The sequence below is a fragment of the Canis lupus genome, chromosome 31 (assembly GCF_003254725.2).
Source record: "Canis lupus dingo isolate Sandy chromosome 31, ASM325472v2, whole genome shotgun sequence".
Classification (NCBI taxonomy): domain Eukaryota; kingdom Metazoa; phylum Chordata; class Mammalia; order Carnivora; family Canidae; genus Canis; species Canis lupus.
In genome coordinates, this window is record NC_064273.1 from 39499112 (window position 1) to 39523492 (window position 24381).

At 55.6% G+C, this 24381-nt stretch overlaps 1 protein-coding gene across 1 annotated transcript in view; it reads left to right on the forward strand.

Annotated features, from left to right (window-relative positions):
* PCNT (pericentrin) overlaps positions 1 to 24381 on the forward strand; it is a 101618-nt gene that overhangs the window by 7124 nt on the left and 70113 nt on the right. The window contains 10 exon segments of the mRNA XM_049104512.1: positions 10229 to 10363; positions 11825 to 12080; positions 13675 to 13730; positions 14987 to 15161; positions 15584 to 15720; positions 16795 to 16906; positions 18042 to 18249; positions 18572 to 18635; positions 22223 to 22355; positions 23235 to 23452. Of these exon segments, the coding sequence (XP_048960469.1) occupies positions 10229 to 10363; positions 11825 to 12080; positions 13675 to 13730; positions 14987 to 15161; positions 15584 to 15720; positions 16795 to 16906; positions 18042 to 18249; positions 18572 to 18635; positions 22223 to 22355; positions 23235 to 23452 (1494 nt within the window).

A 24381-nucleotide genomic window follows, 5' to 3' on the forward strand; every position in this document is an offset into this window, starting at 1 on the left:
TAATGAGCTGATGGTAATCATAAGCCAAAAATGTAAAATCACCATGTGTTATTCCTTTTTTTAAAAAATATTTTTATTTATTTATTCATGAGAAACAGAGAGACAGAGAGGCAGAGACACAGGCAGAGAGAGAAGCAGGCTGCATGCAGGGAGCCTGATGTGGGACTCGATCCCAGGACCCCAGGATCATGCCCTGGGCTGAAGGCAGATGCTCAACTGCTGGGCCACCGGGGCTGTCCATCATGTGTTATTCCTACTGGGTTCTCAGACGTCTGTTCTAAGGTTTCCAAAGGCTGGAGTTCCACACACAGCAGTGAATTCCTGTGATCTGTACACCCCTCCCCTTTCCTTCGTGATGTGGTTGTTAGGACAATCTGCTGTTTATCCCAGAGAATTGACTGCAGTTTGGATTTTGTTGTTTGCATCCCTGTGGGTTGTTGGGAAGCTTCCTCTGACACCCTGGCCCTCTGCTGTAGTTTCTGTAAACTGCCACTTCCGTCTAGAGTAGAGGCTTGGTCAGATTTTGGTGGTGGTTTTTTTCAGAATTAATTAATTTCCCCTTCAGAATTTTATTTACATTCAAGTTAATGTACCGTGTACTGTTATTCTCAGGGGTAGAGGTCGGTGATTCATCCACCGTGTACAGCGCCCAGTGCAGCGTCCCATCGCGTGCCTGCTTCATGCCCGTGCCCCAGTGACCCTGTCCCCCACCCCTCATCCTTCCAGCAGCCCTGTTTGTTCCCTGCGGTTGAGAGTTGTGGTGGTTTCAGCGGTAGCCAGCGTGTAATTGTGCACTTGTGTTGGAAGGCACGCGGGGCCTGTGGTCTCTGGTGCTGCTTGGCGTCGTGGCTTGAGGCCCAGTCTGCACACTTGTCCACCCGAGAGGTCCTCCTGAGCTCCCGTGGCCGATGTGGGTTCTTGCCCGGAACTGTCATTTTCCAGGACCGCACAAGATAATCACGTCTCAGGTCTGCCATTCCTTCCTTATGGATTGTGACGTTCTGTGGGGAGAGCCTCCCCTCATGGGTGATTGGTGACCCCGAGGTCCAGTTTGTATTGGGAATCAGGGAAAAAGCCTCATTCTTTCCCGTTAGTCACTGGTTTAAAAAGGTTATGCGTTTCCCTGGGCTACACTTGTCCAACTGTGATCAATGAAGTGGCTTTCTTGAGCATCACTGTAAATTGGCCTGGTTTTAATGATTTGTCGTGAGCAACTCTGTGTCTGTTACTGTGCTGCTCAGATGTTCCCAGCTTTGACCAGGGAGAGAATCTTTAGTTTGACCCTCCACGGTCACGATGATGCTTGCTTCCTTGCTTTTGGGAAAAAAATGTCGCAGGTCAGCTTGTGTATTTCCTGCCCCAGGCCTGCAGCCGCTCATTTCTCTGACTCCTGGCTCCTCTTAGTGGGAAAGAGTTTTCAGAAACATGATCTGGACGTTAGGGGTTTCATTGCTTTTAGGTCATGTCAGTGAATAGTTAGGGTTTTGTTCTACAGGTTGATTTAATACTGACATATTCAGATCAACAGGTTGCAATTTACTCAAGTTTGAAATTTCTAACATTAAAAATATATGTTCCTAACATGAACGTAATTACCCAGTAATCATTATATATAGTTTTACAATACCAATATATTTTTTAAAGATTTTATTTGTTTATTCATGAGAGACCCAGAGAGAGAAAGGCAGAGACACAAGCAGAGGGAGAAGCAGGCTCCATGCAGGGACTCGATCCCGGGTCTCCAGGATCACACCCTGGGCCGAAGGCGGCGCTAAACTGCTGAGCCACCTGGGCTGCCCCAATACCAACATTTCTTTGTACTTATTTTTGTCCTTTAGATATTTTCCACAGTCATATTAAAGTCACTTGAAATAGTTCTGCTCTGTGTGATTAAGCTGGTAACTTAATATATTTATATTTATTTGTTTTATTATCTCTTCATGTTTTAGGGATTTTCATTTGTTTTGATTTTGTTTTACAATTATGTAAAACGTCAACATGGTTCTAAAATTAAATCTATAAAGTCAAAGCATATTCAGATAATTTGACTATGCCTTTCCCTTATGTACTATTTTTTTTCTTGCTTTCTAGTTAACTATTTAGTTTTTTGCTTATTGTTACATTTCTTTCTTTTTCTGTGTTTTAAAAAATATTAGAGAGTGAGCCTGAGTGTGTTAAGTATGAGCTGGGGGGAGAGGGAGAAGGAGAAGCAGGCTCCCCATTGAGCAGGGAGCCAGATGCTGGCTTCATCCCAGGATCCTGGGACCATGACCTGAGCCAAAGGGAGACCCATAACTGATTGAGCCACCCAGGGGCCCCTATTGTTATGATCATAAAAACGAAAGTAAATAAATATGTGCATATATTCTTTAGCATTTATTTGTTTTTAGTAGCAGGATATGTTACATACTTTTCTGTATCCTGCTTTTTTCCACGTACAGTATCATGGAAATCACAGCAGTTTAAGCATCGGACTCTTGATCTCAGCCCAGGTCTTGATCTCAGGATCCTGGGTTCAAGCCCCATGTTGGGCTCCATGCTGGGTGTGGAATGAACGAATGAATGAACAAATATCTTAAAAAAATGAAAGTGATCTTTTATGTTTACCAATTTATCTGCCAATTCCAGGGCTTTTGTGTGTTGGTATAGACCCTATTTTTCATCGTGTATCATTTTTCCTGAAGAACTTCCTTTCAACAGTTTTTTGGGTAGTGCAGGTCTGCTGATGAATTTTCTAGGCTTTTCTTTTTTTGTCTGAAAATGACTTTGTTGTGGGATGCCTGGGGGGCTCAGTGGTTGAGCGTCTGCCTTCTGCTCAGGGTGTGATCCCGGGGTCCCAGGATCGAGTCCCACATGGGGCTCCCCATGGGGAGCCTGCTTCTCCCTCTGCCTGTGTCTCTGCCTCTCTCTGTCTCATGAATAATAAGACAAATCATAGATTTGTCTCAAGTTACTTTTTGTGTATTGAGTACCTTGACTTTTAGAACTACAGTCTTGTTGATTTTTGAATTTTTTTAAAGTTTTTTTTCTTTAAGTAATCTCTATACCCAATGTGGTGTTTGAACTCCTGACTCTGAGATGAAGAGTCATATACATTACCAACTGACCTAGCCAGATACCCCTGATATTTTAACTTTAATAAATGGAATAATCTCAAGTATGCCTGTCTTGAGTTTGGATCTTTTTTTTTTTTAATTTTTATTTATTTATGATAGTCACACAGGGGGAGAGAGAGAGAGGCAGAGACATAGGCAGAGGGAGAAGCAGGCTCCATTCACCAGGAACCCGACGTGGGATTTGATCCCAGATCTCCAGGATCGCGCCCTGGGCCAAAGGCAGGCGCCAAACCACTGCGCCACCCAGGGATCCCGAGTTTGGATCTTTATATCAAGTGTCTTATTTATGAGGTTCATCCATGTTAAGAGCTATAGTTTATTCATCTTCGTTGGTGTGTAGTAGTCTGTTGTATGAATGTACCTCCATCTGTTTGCTCCACTGTTATTTGGCATTTGCTCTGTACATTCTTACATAGGTCTCTTGGTGTACATGTGCACATGTTTTTATTGAGGCTGTAATTTAATTATTGGATCAGTGTACACGTATGTTTTCAACATGCACATGTTGAATCGTGTAAAACAGTTTTTTCTATTTTTAGTAGTGACGTGTAAGGATCACTTGTCCCATAACATCTGTGATTGATATTGACAGCCTTTTTTTTGTTTTTTTTTTTTTCCTTCTGTATTAGCAGTTTGGGTGGATGTAGAGTGGAGTGGTTTTCTTTTTTTAAGATTTTATTTATTTGAGAGAGAGAGAGAGAGAGAGCGCAAGGTGGGGGCAGAGCATAGGGAGAGGGACAAGCAGACTCAGTGCAGAGCGTGGAGCCTGATGTGGAGCTCAGTCTTACAACCTTGAGATAATGACCAGAGCCGAAGTGAAGAGTTGGAGGCTTAACCAGCTGAGCCACCCAGGCACCCCAAGTGGAGTGTATTTTAGTGTTGCGCAAGATTAGCCAAAGAAATTAGTGCTATTCATTAACAGACTCAAAGAGAAAAGTTATATGATCATCTCAGTTGCTACAGAGAAAGCATGTATTTTTGTGAGAAGATGACCTGTACTTTAACCTCCTTGTCAGGATGGCCTTACCTGATGAGCTGAGGTCTCCTCAGCTGGTGAACTGAGGTTTTGTTTGTGGGAAAGTCTTTAATTACGGATTCCACTTATTTAAGAATTATCAGACTATTCACTAAGGCTTTTTCTCAGAATTCACTTTTTTATCTGATCTTCTAGTTGGCATTTTTTCATAGGAATGTTCTCTTCTTAGTGGTTGTGGCACCAGTATTAATGACCCTCTTCATTTTTTTTAAAAGATTTTATTTTTTCATTCATGAGAGACACAGACAGAGAGAAGCAGAGACATAGGCAGAGGGAGAAGCAGGCTCCCTGCAAGGAGCTAGTGTGGGACCAGATCCTGGATCCTGGGATCACGACCTGAGCTGAAGGCAGACGTTCAACTGCTGAGCCACCCAGGCATCTCTCTCTTTTTTTTTTTCTAACATTTTAATGTATTTGTTCATGAGAGACAGAGACAGAGAGAGAGAGAGAGAGAGAGAGAGAGAGGGGGGGCAGAGACACAGGCAGAGGGAGAAGCAGGCTCCATGCAGGGAGCCCGATGTGGGACTCCATCCTGGGACCCTGGGGTCATGCCCTGAGCCAAAGGCAGACACTCAACCGCTGAGCCACCCAGACATCCCGACCTTCTTCATTTTTTAAAGGTAATTGTGCCTTTATTAGTCTCACCACAAGTTAATATTTATTATTCTTATAAAAAAATGAACTTCAGGGGTACCTGGGTGGCTCAGTCGGTTTTGGCTCAGGTCATGATCTCATGGATTGTGGGATCAAGCCCCGTGGGTGTGCACTTGGTCTCTTTCAAATAGATGCATCTTTATTTTTTTTTATTTTATTTTTTTAAATAAATACATCCTTAAATTAATGTTTATTCTTTTATGTATACATTTATGTTTAACTTATGCTCTTACTATATATAGTTTCTTATTTTAAATTATGTTGGGTTTTAATTTTGTTGTTTTTCTAACTTCTTGAGATAGGTACACGGATCAATTTCCAGCCTTTAAAATATACATACAGTCAAGCTTATTGGTTTTTCTCTGTGTGTGACTTTACCTTCATTCACAATTTTTCAAATTTTTATTATTTTTCAACAAGTTATTTTTAATTACAGACTTTAAAAATTTTTCATGTGTATAGGTAAAGTACCATGTTAGGAGCACCTGGCTGGCTCAGTCGGTAGGGCATGTGACTCTTGATCTTGGGGTTATAAGTTTGAGCCCCACAATGACTTAAAAATCAATCGTGGGTGCCTGAGTGGCTCGGTTGGTTGTGTGTGACTTTGGCTCAGGTTGTGATCTTGGGGCCTGGAGTAATCATCTTCTGAAAAGTAAACTTCCAGGAAAGGGTTCACTGTTCCAAGTCCAGCACAGATCGCTTGGTGGCAGGACAGTCATGGGCACATAGGCTTCCCTGCGCTGTAGCCGTGTCTGTGTCAGCAGAGGATGGGCCCTTGTAGGGGCAGGAGTAAAGGTGTCTTTGCTTTACTCTGCCCATGGGGAGCTTTTTAGAAGTTTCACTTTTATTTTATTTTTTTAAAGGATTTTATTTATTTATTCATGAGAGACACAGGCAGAGGGAGAAGCAGGCTCCATGCAGGGAGCCTGAGGCCGGACTCGATCCCGGATCCCAGGATTACGACCTGAGCCGGAGGCAGACGTTAAACTGCTGAGCCACCCGGGCGTCCCACATAAACCATGTAAGCTTTGTAAGCAGCTTTAGATTTGAGTTTCTTTAGGAGGTTATAAGCAGAGATAGAGTTGCAGAAGGACTTCATGGTAAATGTTCAAGATCTAGCCACCTTCCCTCACAATTTAAGTGGAGGATCTGAAAAGGCATTTTCCTTCCGTTCCTTCCTGGCAGTTAACTGAGAAATGGCAGAAAGCAGCATTTGACCTTCCAGTTATGTGTCAGGAACAAAGGAAGTACGGGTCATCTTGTAAAAGAACCATCCAGACCTTGCTCGGAGGTCAAGAATTTCAGAGGAAAATCACCTTCACAGAGACTTGTATTAAAGGTTTAAAACATAGGGCTGTAGGAGGTTTAGGTATGGTTTAGGTATGGTAGGTATGGTTCCAGAACCCTTCCGACTCCGATTCGTGTGGACTACCGCTATTTATCATCTGGGTCCCTGGATGCTTTTACTTTCTGTTTAAGTTATTTCACAAGTAATTTGCAGGAGTAAGAATAAAACAATAAAGGGGCTCCTGGGTGGCTCAGTTGGTTAGGCCTCTGCCTTCAGCTCAGGTCATGATCCCGGGGTCCTGGGATCGAGTCCCACCTCGGGCTCCCTGCTCGGCACGGAGTCTGCTTCTCCCTCTGCCCCTCCCCCTGCTTGTGCTCTCTCCTGTTCTCTTTCTCAGATAAACCTTAAAAAAAAACTTTGTGTAAATGGATTAGACACGATACCAGTGTTTTTTATTCTTTCTCTTCCAACATCTTGCATCCTTGTGTTTTAGATGTATGCCCTGCTAAACAGCATGGGATTGATTCTTTAGAGTTATCTGACAGTCTTTGTCTTTTTAGTGGGTAATGTCATCTCTGATGTGTTTGAGTTTACATTTTATTTAATTTAGGCTTTCTATGTGTTTTGTTTGCTTTTTTCTCTTTTTACAGTGGAGGTGGGGCTTTGGATTATTTTTTATCGGGGCATTTCTTGTTTTTAATTCTCTTTTTATCCTTTTTGAAGTAGTAATATGCTTCGTTTCTATACCTTTATTTATTTATTTCAAAGATTTTATTTATTCATGAGAGACATAGAGGCAGAGACAGGCAGAGGGAGAAGCAGGCTCCCTGTGGGGAGCCCGACGCGGGACTCGATCCCGGGACCCCGGGTCACGCCCTGGGCCGAGGCAGATGCTCCACCGCCGAGCCCCCCAGGCGCCCCCTGTTTGGATTTTTTAAAGACACTGACACCAATTTGAACAACGAGAGGTTTCCCAGGCAGGACTTGAAGCTGCTTCTACTTTAAGCGTGACGGTACCTTTTTGTGAGTACATAGGTTTGAGCCCTGCCGGGTGTCGGGAGGTGCAGGCAGTTCTGCGGTGTGACCCCCGTGCGGCCCGGGCCGGGGGGCTGCACGTCGTGCGGGCCCCTGTGGGCGCTGCCGAAGGTCGCGCTCCCCGCACACCTGTTACCCTCCTGGGGCGGCCTGGGGCGCGCCTCACGCAGGTGCTGCTGTGGCTCCGTGAGTGTGTGCGCCGCGGCCCGCGGGGCCCTTCCCGACGGTGCCAGCCTCACGTCCGCTTGCTGTCCCGGCCGTACGCCTTTGCTAGGACTTCTTTTTAGGTCAGTTCCTCTGCTCGGGGGTTTCTGCGCCCCGCGGCAGCTGTACATTAGTAAACACGTGGCGAGGAGCCTGGGTTGTACCGTCTCGGGAGCGACGCCCCACGTCGCCTCTGCCGTGCCGTGGAGGCGGGTAGGCTCCCTGCCCTCCCCACACCCAGTGGCCTCGCTCTGGGCGGCGCGGCCGTGTCCCGTCCTGTCCACGGGCCTCCGGGACGCTGCCGTGTCGGACGTCGTGACTGGCCGCCCTCCGGGCCGCATTGTGGGTTCTGGAGCGTGCGCCGCTCGCGTGTCCCGGTCGCCCCAGATGGCGTTCCAGTCCCCGGCCCTCCTGTCTGGCCCAGGCGTGCCCCTCTCCCAAGAGCACATAGAGTCATGTTTGTCACATTCTATCCAGCGATTCTGATGTTTGTAGCAAAAATGTCATAAGATCGTGCCTTTTATGTTTAAAACTGGACATTCCTGTGTTGCCATTTTCCGTGGGGGAAAAGCCCCTTCATTTGAAGAAGGGTCCATGATGCTATTCAGTTGGCTCTAACGCTCTTCTTTGAACCGTCTGATTCCACAGTGGCCCTCAGAGGCGGGGGCACTTGCACGGATGTCCCCGCGGGCAGTGCCGAGTGCTTGCTGTGCAGGGAGCCGCGGGAGCCCTGCAGGGGTGGCGACCCAGGCTTGGCATGGTCACGGAGGCTGGCAGGTCCCAGACGAGCTAGAGGAGGGGGGCATAGCCGTTCCAAGGGTGCAGGGCCCCCTGGTGCACGAGGCGGGTGCCAAGTCAGCAGGAGGGCCTGCCCCCTGCAGGGATTTTCCCAAGGGCAGCAGATGCACTGAGTTTTTCAAGGGAGTGTGACAGGGTTGGATTTGTTTTCTGAATGCGTCATCTGTCCTCCAAGCCAGTGACGTCACGTGAGGTTGAGTGACCATGGGGGCCAGTCAGCTGTGCTCATGGGAATGGAGGGATGTCAGGACTGGCCTTGGGCTATTGTGGGGTCACTGTGAGGGGAGCAGGCCGAGGAGGACTGTGAGGGCTTGGGGGTGCTGTTAACGAGGTACGTAGCATTGGAGGAGTCCTGGTTTGGGCAGGAAAATTCAGTTTGGTTGGAGTCCAAGGTGCCTTGTCGATAAGCCCCAGAGAAAGGTCTGGGCTGTCCTGTGGGGGGAGCTAGGAGGCCTCTGGCTGTCATAGCCTACTCTGGGGGGAGGGGGGCAGGGAGCATGCTGGGGTGGGGGCAGGTGTGCTCCGAGCCAGGCGGGGGGCTGGTTGGGGATGCATAGGGGAGACTGGGATGCTCATAGAGCACCTGTAGCTTTTCTTTTCCCATTAGATTGTTGATGCTAAAAATGTTCCCAGAGTTGGGATTTTTTTTTTTGTTTTTATTTTTATTTTTTATTTTTATTTTTATTTTTTTTAAAGATTTTATTTATTTATTCATAGAGACAGAGAGAGAGGCAGAGACACAGGCAGAGGGAGAAGCAGGCATCATACAGAGAGCCCGACGTGGGACTTGATCCAGGGTCTCCAGGATCACACCCTGGGCTGCAGGCGGCGCTAAACCGCTGCGCCACTGGGGCTGCCCTTTTTTTTGTTTTTAAAGTAAGCTTCGTGCCCAGTGCAGAGCCCACCGTGGGGCATGAACACATGACACTGAGATCAGGAGGACACTCAACCAGTTGAGCCACTTAGGAGCCCCCAGAGTTGGGAATATATATATTTATTTTTTTTTATTAAAGATTTTTATTTATTCATGAGAGACACACACAGAGAGACAGACAGACACAGGCAGAGGGAGAAGCAGGCTCCACGCAGGGAGCCCGACGCGGGACTCGATCCTGGGTCTCCAGGATCAGGCCCTGGGCTGAAGGTGGCGCTAAACCGCTGAGCCACCTGGGCTGCCCCAGAGGTGGGAATATTTAGACAGAAATGTTTTCTATGCCTCTTGATGTGTGTTGTCAAAAAGTTCATAAAAAGTTATACCAACTTATTCTGTCCTTGACAGCATTTGCTTGTTTCCCCATGACCTTGGTGACCTTGAGGATCCACATGATCACCAGCTTTTGCTGATTGACTAGGTATAAAGTGATGTTTCAGATTTACATCTTCAGGTTCATTAAGCTTTTATTGGCACCCACCACTTCCAGGCATTTTGTGTGCGTTTCCCTCCTGTGGGTGTCCCCTCCTTTGACTGAGGGTCAGGCAGCCTGGGGACCTCCCCCTACTGTCCAGCATCCACACCGCCGCCACTCTTTCTGGGGTTTTCCACTTTCCTCTAAGCCATTTAAACAGGCTGAATGTTTTTCGTAGTTATTTTGAGGTATAATTCACGTACGTAAAATTTACCATCTTAAGAGTATACGGATATCAAGAGCTCTTAGTACGGCCACTTTGTCGTGCAACCCTTGCAACTGTCTAGGCCCAGAACATCTTCACTGCCTGAGAAGGAACCCCGTGCCCATTAGCCGTCCTTCCCCACCCCCTCTCCTTCCAGCCCCTGGTGTCCCGGCCAGCGTTCTCTCCCTGTGGGCCTGCCTGTTCTGGACATTTCCTAGTCCTAGAACCACACAGTCTGTGCCTGGCTGCTTTCACTGAGCTTCGTGTATTGAGGTTATTGCCGTCGTCCCGTGTGTCAGTTTGTCATTCCTTTTTACAGCTCAGTGATACCCCTTGGATGGCTTGGCCACATTTTGTTTATGCATTCCCCTGTCTGCGAACACTTGGGTTGCTTCACCTTCTGGCAGCTGGGAGTCCTGCTGTGAGCACTGCTGGGCTCAGGTCTGTCCCAAGTGTCCTGACTGTCCCTTCCTTTTCTTTCTCCAGGACCGTGAACAAGACTGTAAGCTAGAGATTGCACAGCCAATGGGAAGACAGGAGGATGAGGCCGGTGCACAGCAGCAGGTGGCTGTGGAGCTTCGGCAGCCAGCGGGGATGCAGCAGGTGCAGCTGCAGACCCAGGTGACAGGGGCACTCGGGGGCGTGGCTGATCCCTATAATTGCACCGGTGGGTTTGGGGACCTGTCAGGGTTGCAGGTAGGACACAGTGGACGGATGTGCTGCAAACTTTGCTGTATGGGGGCCTTTGAAAGGGCAGGGGGAGGGATGTGCGAGAACACCTGGGGCAGTGAGTCTGGCCAGGTGCCACTCAGCACAGCCGGCATTCCTCTGTCCACTGCCGTTGCACTCGTTAACCACAGGCAGTGCCATGTCCCCGAGGGGCCTCGACCAAGAGAAGCTCTGAGCAAGGCTGTGAGGCGCACCCGGTCCCCTGGTGGCTGCCACCTGTGGGAGCAGAGGGTGCTTGGGACATGCTCTTGTGGCGGGAGGGCTGCTGTGCGCCCTGCCCTTCCCTGTGGCCTCGCTGTCCTCAGTGGTCCCTGCTGACCTCTTTGGAGACACGTGTCCTATTCCCGTGTTTTTTGCTTACTGCTCTCCTTTATTCATTTTATTTTTATGCTTTTTTGGGTGTCCCTTAAGTGCTAAGTTCCAGGCATGTTTTTCTGTTGTTTTGATTGGGAATAAGGTATGCTTCCTGGAACCCAGGCCTTCCTCCACTTTCCCCCAAGTCAGGGGAGGGAGAAACAGATGCCCCGTGTCTTAGCTAGACACAGAAATGTCTCCCCTGTGCCCTCTGCCCACCGTCCAGAGCAGCGAAACGCCGTGCTCACTCTGCCACTGGTCTGGAGCACAGGGTTCCTGATGGTATCACTAGCTCAGCCACTGCTGGGCTCCGTCTGGCCATACGGTTTACCCTTGTGGGCAGTGACTGTCCAGAGCCACCTCTTGTTCGTATTCTGATTGTCATCCCGTGTTTCTTTTCTTTTCTTTTTTTTTTTTTTAAAGATTTTATTTATTTATTCACGAGACAGAGACAGAGCGAGGTGAAGACACAGGCAGAGGGAAAGGCAGGCTCCATGCAGGGATCCTGACATGGGACTCGATCCCGGGTCTCCAGGGTCACGCCCTGAGCTGAAGGCGGCGCTAAACCACTGAGCCACCCAGGGATCCCCTCGTCCCGTGTTTCTGATGGGGATCTTGCAACATCGGGAATGGCTGCTCACCTGTCTCCAGCCAGGATGCTCCTGTGGGCTGGGGTCTGCCTGGAGGGAGTTTGGGGGCCATCCTGCACAGCCACTGGCTTTGTGTGGCCCGTGTCCTCGAGGAGGAACCTGTGGCCCCTGCCGTCTGCAGAGCCGTGGTTTAGGTGGAGGGAGAGCACACGTGGCTCAGAGGGGCTTCCGGATAGGATGGGGTGGGCAGTTCTAAGTGGGGGAGCTGCCAGGCTGTGCCGGGGCTGCCTCAGGCCCTGCAGGGAACTGAGCTGGTGCCGTCCCTTGAGCACGAGGCAGACACGGACACGCCAGGCGTTGTGCTGGTGTCCGTGAGCCGAGCACCCAGAAATGCCTCACTCTCCCGCAGCCGGTGCCCTCCCTGGAGCTGGAGGCGCTACGCCTGAGTCTGAGCAACATGCACACGGCGCAGCTGGAGCTGACGCAAGCCAACCTCCAGAAGGAGAAGGAGACGGCGCTGACGGAGCTGCGGGCCATGCTCAATGGCCGGCACGCCCAGGAGCTGGCCCTGCTGCGCAGCAGGCAGCAGCAGGAGCTGGAGCTCGCCAGGGAGCAGCATGCGCGGGAGCAGGAGGAGATGCGGCTGCGGTGCAGCCAGGAAACCGGTACGGGCCTCACCAGGACCTGAGTGGGGCGCGGGCCCCTCCTGCTGCTCGGGGCGGGGGGGTGAGCCCGCCAGGGGCCGGTCCCAGGGAAGGGATTCACACAGAGTCCCTGCCGGGCGGGAGGGCAGTGCACATCCTGTTCCGCGGGCCTCTGCTGTCCCTTTGCCTTCTGTCTAGTTCTCCGCTGGGCCTGTGTTAGTTTTTAAAATGGTCTTGTGTCATCGGTGGTGATCTGCCTGTGTGCTGGAAGTTTCCGTGTCCGCCTGTTTGACGGGACTGTGTCTGGCTGAGCTTTGTCGACCGTCCCCGATGCTCCTGGACACGGACCCCCACGTCCCGCAGGCGCCTCACTCTGCTCCCTGTGGACGGCTTAGGCACCTTTTCCTAACTGAGCTCTTTATTGACATCTGAGAGATACTTTCACATTTTACTGGTGTTTTGGGTACGTTTTTTGTAGTCACTGCTTTGTGAACATCAGTTGTAAACACTAGCTTGATTGTGCTGTAGTTCACGTACGTACGGTTCTCCACTTGAAGTGTGCGTTTCCGAGTCTACAGACATCCCCATGTCTAAAGTTAGGACGTTCATCCCCCAGGAAGAAACCCGTGCCCGTGAGCAGTCTCCCCGTTCCTCTGCCTATCTACCTATTTGTTGAGTTTTTCATTTGAAAAATGGAAGCAGCGTGTGCAGCCCCGGATGTGTTGCAAGTCTTCCCTCCTGCGGGTCCCCCCGCAGCTGTCCGAGGGAGCCAGTCTTCTCGGGTTCCGGGGGTTCCGTCCCACGTTTCTTCACGTAGATTTCAGCAAGTGTAAATAAGTAGTTTTATGTCCTGTTGTTTTTGCTCGTTTTTTAAAATACAAAACTTGCTTCCCCTTAGGCTCCTCTGTGCCGTTTCCTCTGGGAACAGGGCCACAGAGGGGCCCACGCCCACCCTCTGCTCCATGAGGCTCTCCTGTGGGTTGGGCCCCGCGACCTCCCCTCACAGGTGGTGTCTGGCCCTTTGCGGGCTCTGGGCTTGCTCAGGCCACCCTCGCCTGTACGTGTGGCATTGGCTGGCGCTGCTCCCTCGCAGCCCTTTCCTGAGGTCCCCGCGCCTCTGACCGGCATCTCCAGGCGTGCGCACACCCCTCTGTCCATGCCACGGCTCGCATGCTGGTCCAGCCTTGTCCCTCCTCCGCGCCCCCAGCACCCGGCACCTCTCTTCTTGTGGTCCTTCCCTTGGGGTTTGGGGGCGGCTGGTCCTGGAACATCTGCCTGTCTGTGGTACGTCGCCTGGAGTCTGGCATGGGGGGAGCCTGGACGACAGGCCCGGGGTGTGCAGGGCTGAGCCAGCGTCAGGCTGCAGGCTGCCGGGAGGGCTCTGTCCTCGGTCTGGGCAGGAATGTAATCCTGTAATCCATAATTTAAATCACAGTGGGGTTCTTGTTTCCTCCTAGATGAGCCCCGAGCCCCGACCCCCTGTTGTCCTGGGAGAGTCCTGGGGGCGCTGGTGCGTGCTCCGGGGAGCGGCCCCTGCACGCGGCCCTACCTCCCGAGGCTCCAGCTGGGAAACTCGGAGACTGAGATCTGATCTGCTCTCCTGTCTGTCTTGCAGCCAAGCTGAAAGAGAAGCTACAGTCAGAAATGGAGAGAAACGCCCGGGCTGTGGAGGTAGGGGTCGTTGTCGAGCCGCGGTCCCCTCCATCCCTCCAGCTTGCCCCCCCCCCCCGCCGGGGCCCCCTTCACCTGATTCGGACAAAATCCAGAGCTTTCATCGAACATGCTGGTATATGGTGTGTTGCCTTTTGCTTTCGAGGTCAAGCGTTCTCTGTACAGCGTGAACTTGTCAGCACAGCTCGTTTGGGGCCTTGCGTGTGCTTGTTCTGTGACGCGAAGCACTTGCACCCTGAGTCTGGTTCCCAAGTGGCCCCCACGGCCTAGGCCTCCTGTGCTCCCACTGCAGGGGGCCACCCGGTGAATGAGTGACCCGTGTGGGGTGCGGGTCCCGGCACGGTGGGGGCACGGGGGAAGAGCGGTGGGGGCAATGCCCTGTGCGGCCGACACCGTGGCGGGCCCATGTGCTGTGCTGACCGTACCCGCTAGTCCTGGAGTCTCCTGGGGAGGGTTCTCGCTGAGGGTGTGACAAGCCTGGTCCTGGCGATGGGTCCCTTTGTCAAGGCTACATTTGTAGAAGGGCTGTTGGTGCCTGTGACAGCGGAGGACAGGGCTTGTGAGGTCGGGGGACGTTGGTGACAGTAGAGGGCATATGTGACGTTGGGCACGTGGGTGTTTATGTCCTTGCTGCCCTGATCAGGCCGTTGGTGTTGGACGGCTGTTAGGGGCTTTGCTCCTGCTCCTCACCCCTCTAAGCTGGACAGTGGAGACTCCTTTCTGTTTTGTTTTCTTTTTTAAAGATTTTATTTATTTGTGAGAGACCCAGGCACAGAGAGAGAGAGGCAGAGACCCAGGCAGAGGGAGAAGCAGGCTCCCTGCAGGGACCCGATGTGGGACTCGATCCTGGGACCTCGGGGTCCCGACCTGAGCTGAAGGCAGATGCTCACCCGCTGAGCCACCCAGGCATCCTGGGGACCCCTTTCTTAGGGCATTTATGGCCACGCCGTCCCTCAGCAGAGGTCAGGTGATGGCACAGCAGCACCCTGGGTCTTTCGTGGGGGACGGTGTGTGAATTGTTGAGCATGACCTCTGTCCACACTTTGTTTCTGGGCAGGGGGCCCTTGCTCTCTGCTCCTGTGTGTGGGTGGTGGGCACCATGCAGGTTCGTGTAGTGACCGTCTGGTCTGGGCGCCATGGCTGCTCACCAGGGTTTCCAACACTGTTCAAAAAAATTTTTTTTTCACAGTTTAAATTTTTTACCAGGGATGGTCCACTGTTAGTCCATAGTCTTCTTCTTTCCATACTTGATTTAGAGCCTGAAGCGAGACTGGGAATCGGAGAGAGGTTTATGCCTGGAAAACCTACGCAGAGAGTTGTCTGCGAAGCATCGGTCAGAGTTGGAGAATTTACAAGACCAGTTTAAGAGAGAATTGTCAGAACAGAAAGCTGAATTGGAGAAGATCTTTCAAGCCAAAAATCAGGCTGAATGTGAGTTTCATGTTAAAATGAGCAGGTTTGAAGAGGGCCGTGAGTGTTGGTGCAGGACCCTGGAACCGAGGTCAGGGGCTGTGCGCGGCCTGCGCTGGGCGGGTGTCCTCCGTGTCAGTGCCAGGGGCCGTGTGTGTCGCCCAGGTGTTGGTGACGGGTGCGGGCCAGCGGGGCCCTCGGGCTCAGCCTCGGGGTCTTCCCTCTTTGAACACAGACGTCTCAAGCTCCCTAACTTCTCCCGAAACCTTTGATTCAGAGACATTTGTCCATGTTTTGTTATTAAGATGCTTCCAAAAATAACACGACTGTTTGCCTTTCATCCTGTCGCCCGTCACTTGGCGCCCCTGTGGCGGAGCGCCGGGTGCTGGGCACAGTGGGGCTGGGAGTGGCGTGCCCTGAGTGAGGTGTCTGCCGCCGTCCAGGTGCCCTGAGGACCCTGGAGGCTCAGCACGAAGAGGCCCTGAGGCAGTTGCGTGAAGACCTGCAGTCGGAGCGCTGCCAGTATGTGCAGGACTTGGAGCTGAGGCTCCGCGACCAGGAGGTGGAAAAGCAGCTGGAGGTGGGCGGGGACGTCTGGGCCCCAGCTCCGGGGGCAGAGGGGTGGGGGTGGGTAGAAGACCCGGTGGCGGTTCCCTGTTCTGGTACTGCTACAACTGAAGTCCTGAACGCGCGGACTCCCAGTACTTAGTAGAAGAGGAAGGATAGAGTCTGTGGAGTTGACCCAGTGGTTCCGCGCAGCCGCACAACATCTGTGTCCTTCAGCAGCGCCCCTGGGATCCAGGCTCCAGGCATTAGGAGTCTGAGGCCACGTTCTCAGCCGTAACCCGCGTTCTCAGCCACGTTCTCAGCTGAGAAGGCTCAGCCAGAAACACTTCCGCTACTTCTGTATTCAGAACGCTCTCCCGGCGCGAGCCCGCGTCCCACGGTGGGAGCTGTGGCCGGGTCTCAGGTAGCCGAGGGCTCCGTCCCTGGGACAGCAGCGCCCCAGGCCTGGGGCCGAGGGGTCAGACAGGAAGGGAACCAGAGGCGGGCTCCGTCTCTGCCCGCGCCCCATTGCAGAGGAGGCGATGTTGTGAGCGCCCAGGAGCAGCTTGTGCTTCTGTCCCGAGGCTTCCATCCACACCTGCACTGCCGCCTTTCCTCCTCGCGTCCCCTCATGTCCCCTGCTGGTGGGAAAGGAACACGGAAGGACACCTTCTGTCCTGGCCCTGCGTGAGGCTGGTGGGGCTGTCCGTGATGTGGAGGTTGACCTAGGGCTGCCGCAGGCCGGAGCTCCCAGGCCCCGTGTCCCCTCGGCCCTGCCCTCATACCTCCCCACTGAGGGCCTTGGGGCGACGTGTGGCCTGACCCGAGCCCCCCGTGGCGACGGTGGTTGGTGCTCGCAGCTCTGGGTGTAGGGCGGGCCGACACCCGAGAGGATGGGGGTTTAGGGCTACGGACAAGGTTTCTGTCCTTACTCAGTGAGGGGACAGCCGGGTAGAGTCAGGTAGAGGCGTCTTGCCAAGGGTCATAGTGTTTCTGTGCTGCTGCTGTGGCCGGTCCTCTCGTTTCACCTCGTGTGTCCCTGGAGCTGGGCTCCGAGCTCCCGCGGTGGTTCTCAGAGGCGTCTCACCCTGTCGCCTTCCCTTTCCAGTTAGAGAGCCTCCGAGCGTCGTACGCGGAGCTAAAGGCTCAGTCGCAGGAAGAGATCCGGCGCCTCTGGTCCCAGCTCGAGTCTCCGAGACCCGACAGACAGGACGCGAGTGGTAAGGAGTTGCCCATTGAAAAAGCTATGTTTTTAGTCGTCGAAACCCCGAAGTCAGACTTAACGTCGCAGCAGGCATAGAAAGCGATTTTGTAGACTTCTTTGAAGCGTGTTTTCAGGGTGGAGACCTGAGGGCCTTGGTTTCACCCTGGAGCGGGTAACGGCTAGCGTCGTGTTTTCTCATGTTCCTATGAGGCAGTTTACGGGGTGAGGTCCTTAAAGCTTACGGTGGAGCTGGCGTTCACCGAGAAGCCGTGTCAGCGGGTGTGTGGCGGGTGCAGGTGCCCCGAGCTCCCGGGGCCCCCAGGCCGACGCCCGAGTCTGCGGGGCCCAGCAGCTCGCCTGGCCCCTCCTGCAAGACCCTCTGCAAGTCGCCCTTGCCGGGCAGAGAGCAGGGTTAGGAGTAAGGGCTGGACACCCGGGCGGTGGCTGTGCGTGGCCGTGGGGGTGCAGCTCGCAGCTCCTGCGGGTGGACTAGCGGCGTGAGCGCCGGCACAGTGGGCTCCCGCGTGGGCTGTGGGGCAGCCCTGCCCTGGCCTCCAGGGTCCTTGCAGGGCTGTTTGCATGGAAACTTCTGGGTGGTGATCAGGTCATGGCTGTGGTGTTTGAAAGCTAGTTATGAGTTCGTGTTAACCCCCTGGCGGCGGCGGCATCCATCCCCTTGCTGCCCACAGTGACGGTGACAAGTTCTCTATGGGTCGGTGTGTGTTGTGCTGTCGTCATGATGAGACGTCACAGGCTAGTGGCTTGAAGCCACCCTGGTTCTTAGCTGGCAGATGTCAACATAGGTGGGAAGCCTGGGCTTCGTCTGGACCCAGCAGCAGGGGCAGGGTGTTGGCGGCCTCCGCGTGGCTCCTGAGGCTCAGGCCCGTGGGGCCGGGTCTTGTTCCTTGCTGGCCGTGGGTGGAGCCCTTAGGTGCTGGGCCACCCACCCACACCCCCAGTCTCCCTGATGCCCTCGGCCCTAGCCTGAGAGTGCTCTGCTTCCGGGGACGGGGGATCCGCTGAGGCCGCCGGCCACCGGCCTGTGGGAGCAAAGCGCAGGAGGGGCCCGCTGCACCTGCCCGGCCGGCCGGCGCTCTCTGGGGATGGCGCTCCTCAACGTTCGTCTGACGGCGACCCTGTAACCCCTCCAGCCCGCACGCCTCACGGGGAAGAGCTGGAGCAGCGAGAGCGAGAGTGCGGCGTCCAGCAGCAGCGCCGGGGCCGGAGGGCCGAGCAGGAGTCTGAGCTGGGGCAGAGCCCTGAGGGGGCTGCGGAGCGCGGGCGGGAGGACCCGGTGCTGTTGGAGCAGCGGCTGCAGGACGCGACCGAAGAGCCCTCTCTGGAGTCCGGGGGAATCGGGTACGGGAGTCCTTTTCATCTTAAATGTGTTTCCAGATGCGGGAACCTTGAGCTGACGAGACCTCGTCTTGTTAGTGACTTCACGCCAGGGACACGAGCCTCGTGCGAGAACCACAGCCTGTGTTTGGGCCCTGAGGCGAGAGAGCATGGGGGTGGGAGCGCGGGGAGGCGTGCGGGGCCGCGTGCGGCCTGGCCCTCTGCTCCCACACAAGGCTTCTCCACGGGGGAGGGGAGGCAGGGCCGGGTGCAGGGAGCAGGAGGGACGGAGCTCCGGAGGGGAAAGCGCGGGTGAGGAGGTGTTGAAACGTGTTTTCTCTCTTAGTCCGTCCAGCATGCGTGAAGGGGAGAGACGAGAGCAACGTGTTGGACCCAGCCTGCAGCCCGAGGTGAGCCTTCTTTCCAACCGAGGGGAGACGGGCGCACGGGTGCCCCAGGTGCGGGCGGTGAGCAGACGGTGCTGTGCAGCAAGTCCACACCCACACTCAGAGCTGCTTTTTCGCATGATGAGAACCTTCAAGATCTGCTCTCGTGGCAGCTTTCATACGTACGACACGGCGTTTCTAACCGCCATCAGCGCGCTGTCGTGACACCCTGGGGCTCCTCCGCTCTGCACCTGGAACTCCGCACCCTCTGACCCTCCCACCCGCCCTGTCCCCCTCTGTAGCTGCTAGTCTGTCGTCTGCATCTGTGAGCTCAGGTTCAAGATTCCACGTGCGAGGGCACGTGGTGTGTGTTTCCCTCTGACCGACTGACTTTGCTCCTCGTTCCACCCTCGAGGCCCATCCGCGTTGTCACAGATGACAAGATCTCGTCGTGCTTTACGGCCGAGTGACGTCCTCTGTGCACACGCATCCTGTCTGTCCAGCGTCAGTCCGTGGGCACTGGGGCTGCGGGCGCTTGAGATGTGGCCAGCTGTGGCCTTCCTGTCGCCTGGGATTCCCTTGACTTGGTGGTGATGCCTGCAGGTGTCGGGAGCCGGGTCTCAGGGTGGTCACCTTGGGCAGGTGGACATGCTCTGCTCCAGGGTGTGCAGCTTCCGTGTGAGCGCCTGCTGCTCTCCGTCACCACGTGGCCGTGACAAATACCGCAGGGTGGGGGGTCAACGGCAGGAACTTGTCGTCTGGGGCTGGGGCTGGTCCCTCCTGAGGCCGGTCTCCGGGGCTTGTGCAGGGCGGCCCTTGTGCGGCCTCTGCACGTGTTCTCTGTGCAGACAGCCCTGGCGTCTGTCTCCAGAGGTAGTCCCCTTCTGAGGTGCTGGAGGTTCAGACGTCAACGTGGGGATATTGGGGACACGGTCTGTCCTGTTGAACAGGCGCCTTCTGATTTTCCACTGTTCGCGTCCTCTCTGCAGACACGCGATCATTTCCTCCCTTCCGCTTCCTCCATGGGTGCCCGCCAGGCGTGGTGTGGCTGCTGCAGTGCCCCGGGCAGGCTGCGGCCTGCTCCTGTTCAGCGCCCCGTCCTGCTCCCCATCCAGCACCCCGTCCTGCCCGCCGTCGCTGGGATCGCCCTGCCCTCCGTGCTGCGTGGGGAGCAGGGGTGTGTCTGCACAGGGCCCGTCTTTGCTGCACCTGTTCCCTCGGCGGCGACACGGGGGCGCGTAGGGGGGATCCCAAGAGCTCGTGTGTGTGTGTGGGGGCGGTGTAACGTCTGGAACGTGTCCTCCATCCTCACAACCCAGTGCCACGGAGCGCTGCCTGTCCCGTCCGTCCCGTCCTCCCCCCGAGGGTGCTGCCTGTGTGTCCAGCAGCCCTGGCTCCCCGCCGGGCCCCCGGAGCTGTTGGACGGCTGTTGGCGTGCGTGCGCATCTCTGGCTCACGCTCGCATCTGGGACGCTCCCTTCGCTTCCAGGAGGCCCGTCACCACCCAGTTCAGGTCCTGCGCTCTCTCTTTGCAGCTCTCGTGACCTTCATGTTTCACCCAAGAGGCAAGCCACCGGTGTTCTTGAACTTACTAAGTTTTTCAGTTGTAGTTCAGTTATTTGCATCATCACCTAATTTCTAGGGGTTCAGCTTTCCTGCTTGTCCTGCCAGTGCCCGGGCAGCGTCCTCGCTTGCCCCCTGAGGCCCGTAGGTGGCGAAGGGTTTCTCGTGCTCCCTGTGTCCTGTGTTCCGTCCGCCCGTGTGGGTGTCTGTGTGGTGTGGGCGTCCCCTGTGGTGTGTGACCCGTGGCCGCGGGTCTCGGGGACCAGGGCTCCTCCTGGGGTCCTGCCTGGGGTGGCCAGCCTCCTGGCCCGTGGGTCCCAGGCGTTGCCACGGCACTGAGTTTTGTCTTCCGAGGTTGGTCAGCGTTGGTTCCCTGATGACCTCCTCCTGTTTCTCCTCGCAGGTAAATTTTCCGTCATCGTAGCCACTTTTCAGTAAGGCAGGAGAAGAGCGATGGAACGTGTGTTTAGACGTTGACAGGCCACCGTGCCCTCCTCAGGGCGCCTGGTGAACCGTCAGCGGGCTGTGCGGGCCCCACGTCCCCTCCTTACTGCTGGATGTTGCCCGTTTGCATGGTCCTCGTTGTGGGGCAGCCAGCGTCTGTGGTTTGTGTTCCTTTGGGCCTTTTTTTTTTTTTTTTTTTTTTTTTCAGATTTTATTTATTTATTCCTGAGACCCCCAGAGACAGGCAGAGATGGGCAGAGGGAGAAGCAGGCTCCATGGAGGGGGCTCATTGGGGACTCGATCCCGGGACCCCGGGGTCACGCCCTAAGCCCAAGGCAGACGCTCCACCACTGAGCCCCCCCGGGCGTCCCTTTTCCTTGGATTCTTAACGAGGTCGCGCCCCTTTTACTTGAAGTCGCCCAGGCCCCCTGTGGGCCCCCCCACGCTCTCGTGGCATCTGTAGTGCCGCGCGCTGCTCGCCTGTGGACTTGGTCATGCTCGCTGTCGCTGGTCCCCGGCCCGTGGCTAGTGCCACAGCGTTAGCATCCTCTTCTGATTTTTTTTGTATTATTTTACTTGGTTTTTAAAGATTCTTATTCATGTGAGAGAGGTGCAAGAGCTGGGGAGCGGCAGGCGTGAGGGGAGCAGGGACTCTGAGATGGGGCCTGAGCGGAGGCTTCACCCACGAGCCCCTGGGCATCCTCTGCTGATCCCTCGAAGCCGTTTCTTAATAGTTCTGCGCCTGGAACCGGTCCAGCGGGAGGCTCTGGGCTCCTTACCCCTTTCGCATGGCACGGCAGTGTTTGCAGCCCGACCCAGAAAAACAGCCCCCGTGCTTCGCTGTCCTGTGGGCCCAGATCTGTGTTGGGCCCGAGCCTTCCGTCGCTGTCGTGGCTCATTCCTGTAACGGGGTGGGACTTAAGTCTTGTTTTAGAAGAAAACCAGCTTATTGTGAGCGTGAAGATGAGGTTGCTAGGACTCTGATTCTTGGGGAAAATGGGTTCACTGGCTGCATGTTCAGGGCCTCAGCAGGTTTGGCACATGCCCTGAGCCCCTCTGTCGTCCCCCCCCCCCCCCCCGCCGAGGGTGCTGGGCTGCGCGTGGTTGGCTGTGCCGCAGCAGTGACCACAGGCCCTTCCCTTGGGGCCCTTCTCATGGGGCAGGGCCGTGTCCCAAGCAGGCCAGGCTGGGTCTGGGTCGGAGGGGACATGCAGAGGGGAGACGTGGAGTGGGGGGTAAGCAGGCTGGAGCCCCTCGGGGGGCGGAGGCCCTGGCCCGGGAAGGTCTGCCTGCAGCGCAGCTCCCGAAGGCTCTGGGCAGGCTCCAGGAATGGCCTCCCTGGCCTCCTGCAGCTGGGGCTGTGGTGGCTCGGCGAGCGCAGCACGGGAGCGGGGAGGGCTCTCCGGCCAGGGCTGTGTGCCCGGCTCCGCAGGGCTGTTGTCTCCCTGAGTTACTGGGCCCCCCGAGGTGAGATGCGGGGACGGAGGTGGCCTGAGCGTGCATGGCCCAGGGAGGGCAACGTGGGAGGCCGTGATCAGGTGCTTGGGGGAGAGGCTGCCTGTGACGTGTCCTCTGTGTGATTTGCCGTGTGTTTGCCCACACAGTTGGCAGAGAACCACCGGTGCCACCTCACAGCGTGGACATCCTCCCTGGAAGCCCAGCAGCAGGCGGGCCTCGTGGAGACCCAGGAGTCGGAAGGGGAGCAACGCGAGGGCCTCTCAGAAGGGCCCGGCCAAGGTGTGTGCGGTCCCCTGCTGCCCTTGGCGGCTGCCGAGCGGCCTGCGGGGTTGACGCATGGGCTGGGGCTCCCGCGTGGGCGGACAGGCTGGCCCCGAACTCTGCAGCTCCTCCCTGGTGGGTCCTCGGGGTTAAGGGCTGGGCTTGCGGCGAGTCGGGAGAGGGCCTTGCCAGGTACAGCATGGGGGCGGGGGCTGGGCGTCGCAGGCCACGGGGGTGGAGAGAAGCTGCGGTCCTCCCAGTGGATGCAGCCCAGCCGCTGAGGAGAGCAGGTGTGAGGCCGGCCCTGGATGCAAATTCCAGGTGGGGCGGCGGGGTGTGGGGGTCAGGGCCCACGTCAGGGTGCTCGACAGCCCTGCCTGCTTTGGGCGGGGGCTCCCCTGGAGCTGATGAGGAGGAGGAGGAGGAGCGTGCTCCTAGAGCCAGGCTCGCATGGTGCTGGCATCTGCCCCTCACTCTTCTCCTGCTGTGGGAGGTCTTGGCCACGCACACTGGCTGCTGGGCGCTGACAGGTGCTGACGGGCCGGCACCGAGCGCCTGTCCTCTGCTTAGCTCGTGCTTGAGCCCAAGAAGGTGACAGGCCCCGACCTGAACCACACGCTCCCACAGTTGACCACCATCCCCTGGAGGGACGGGGTGGGTGGTGAGTGGGTCTGGTGGCTCCGGGCAGGACCGCTGCAAGGCTCGTCACCGGGGCTGGGGGCACGGGGTGCCGCGCTTTGACCTCCCACGCACTTCAGGCCGGGCTCACCCTGGGTGTGCCCCAGGAACAAGTGTCCGTCATCTGGGGCGTTGGAGGGCGAGCGTCCTAGTCTGCCGCGTGTGATGCCCTCGAGGTTTGTGCCTGACTGTCCTTCCTGCCTGCTCGCCCCCTCACAGAGCTCACGCAGGTGCCCGTTCCGTGTGCACAGGGCACGGCCTTGAAGGTGGACACGGAGGTGGTGGCCAGAGGGCTGGGTCTGGAAGCTGAGCACAGGCTTAAACTGCTGCTTCTTCAGACGGAGCTCAAGGAAGAAATGGACGTCTTAAAACTAGAAAACAGGAATTTACACGAGAAGTTGCAGCACGAAGTCTGCCTGAAAGAGGACTTGGAGAGGGTGAGTGTGGGCCTGGCCCCTTCTGTGGCCGCAGACTCAGAGGCCCACGCAGGTCCTGGTGCTCCGGCCACTCTGCTCCTGCGGCCGTGCTCGCGCCTCAGGACAGGGCTCCACCTCGGGCCGAGCGCGTCTGACTCCTTCTTGCTCCGGGGTTAGGGGACGGGCCGGGCGTCCTCAGGCGGCGGCAGGTAGGTGGCACCGTGCTGCGGGCCGGGGCCCGGTGAGCCCCTGGGCTGCCCTGCTGGCTGACGGCACGGCGATGGAGTGTGCGCATGGCGAGTCTGGTGGCGCGGGCGGAGGTTGGCGCAGCCTCGCCTGGATCCCCGGGAGGCCTCCGTATACGCAGCGCCGTGGGGCCCCGTGTGCTGCAGGGTGCCCTGGACGGAGTCGGAGCCGTCTGGACGAAGCTGCGTTCCCTCCGCCTGAGCTTGTGGCCCGATGCTCTCACCACGAGGGTCTTTCTGGATTTTCAGTCTCCATCAAGACTGAGTTTCATGTGAACTTCTCACCCGCCTGTCCAGGTGCTGCTGTTAGGTGTTGGCAGGGACTTGGAGCAGAGTGGAACCCAGGCTGGAGCCTGGCGGGCCTGCTGGAGGCAGCCGCCCTTGTTGGCGGTCTGTGGTTTCAGCAGGTGACCGTGTCAGGCACCATGGAGCAGAGGGCACACTTTCCTCCGCGACTTCTGGTGTTCGGGTGTGTGTAATAGCTCTCCTGCACCACCGTTTCATCTCCTTACATCAATTAGAGAGACGGCGTGTACAATCATGTATTTTTCCCTTTAGTTTTATTAATTTTTGAGTATTTTGAGGTTGTTCTCATTGTCACGGATGTTTATGATTGTTCCGTCTTCCTGAAAAATGCACCCTTGTATCTTTGATGATGTATCCTCCCCTTTTAAAAAGATTTTACATATTTATTCATGGGAGACA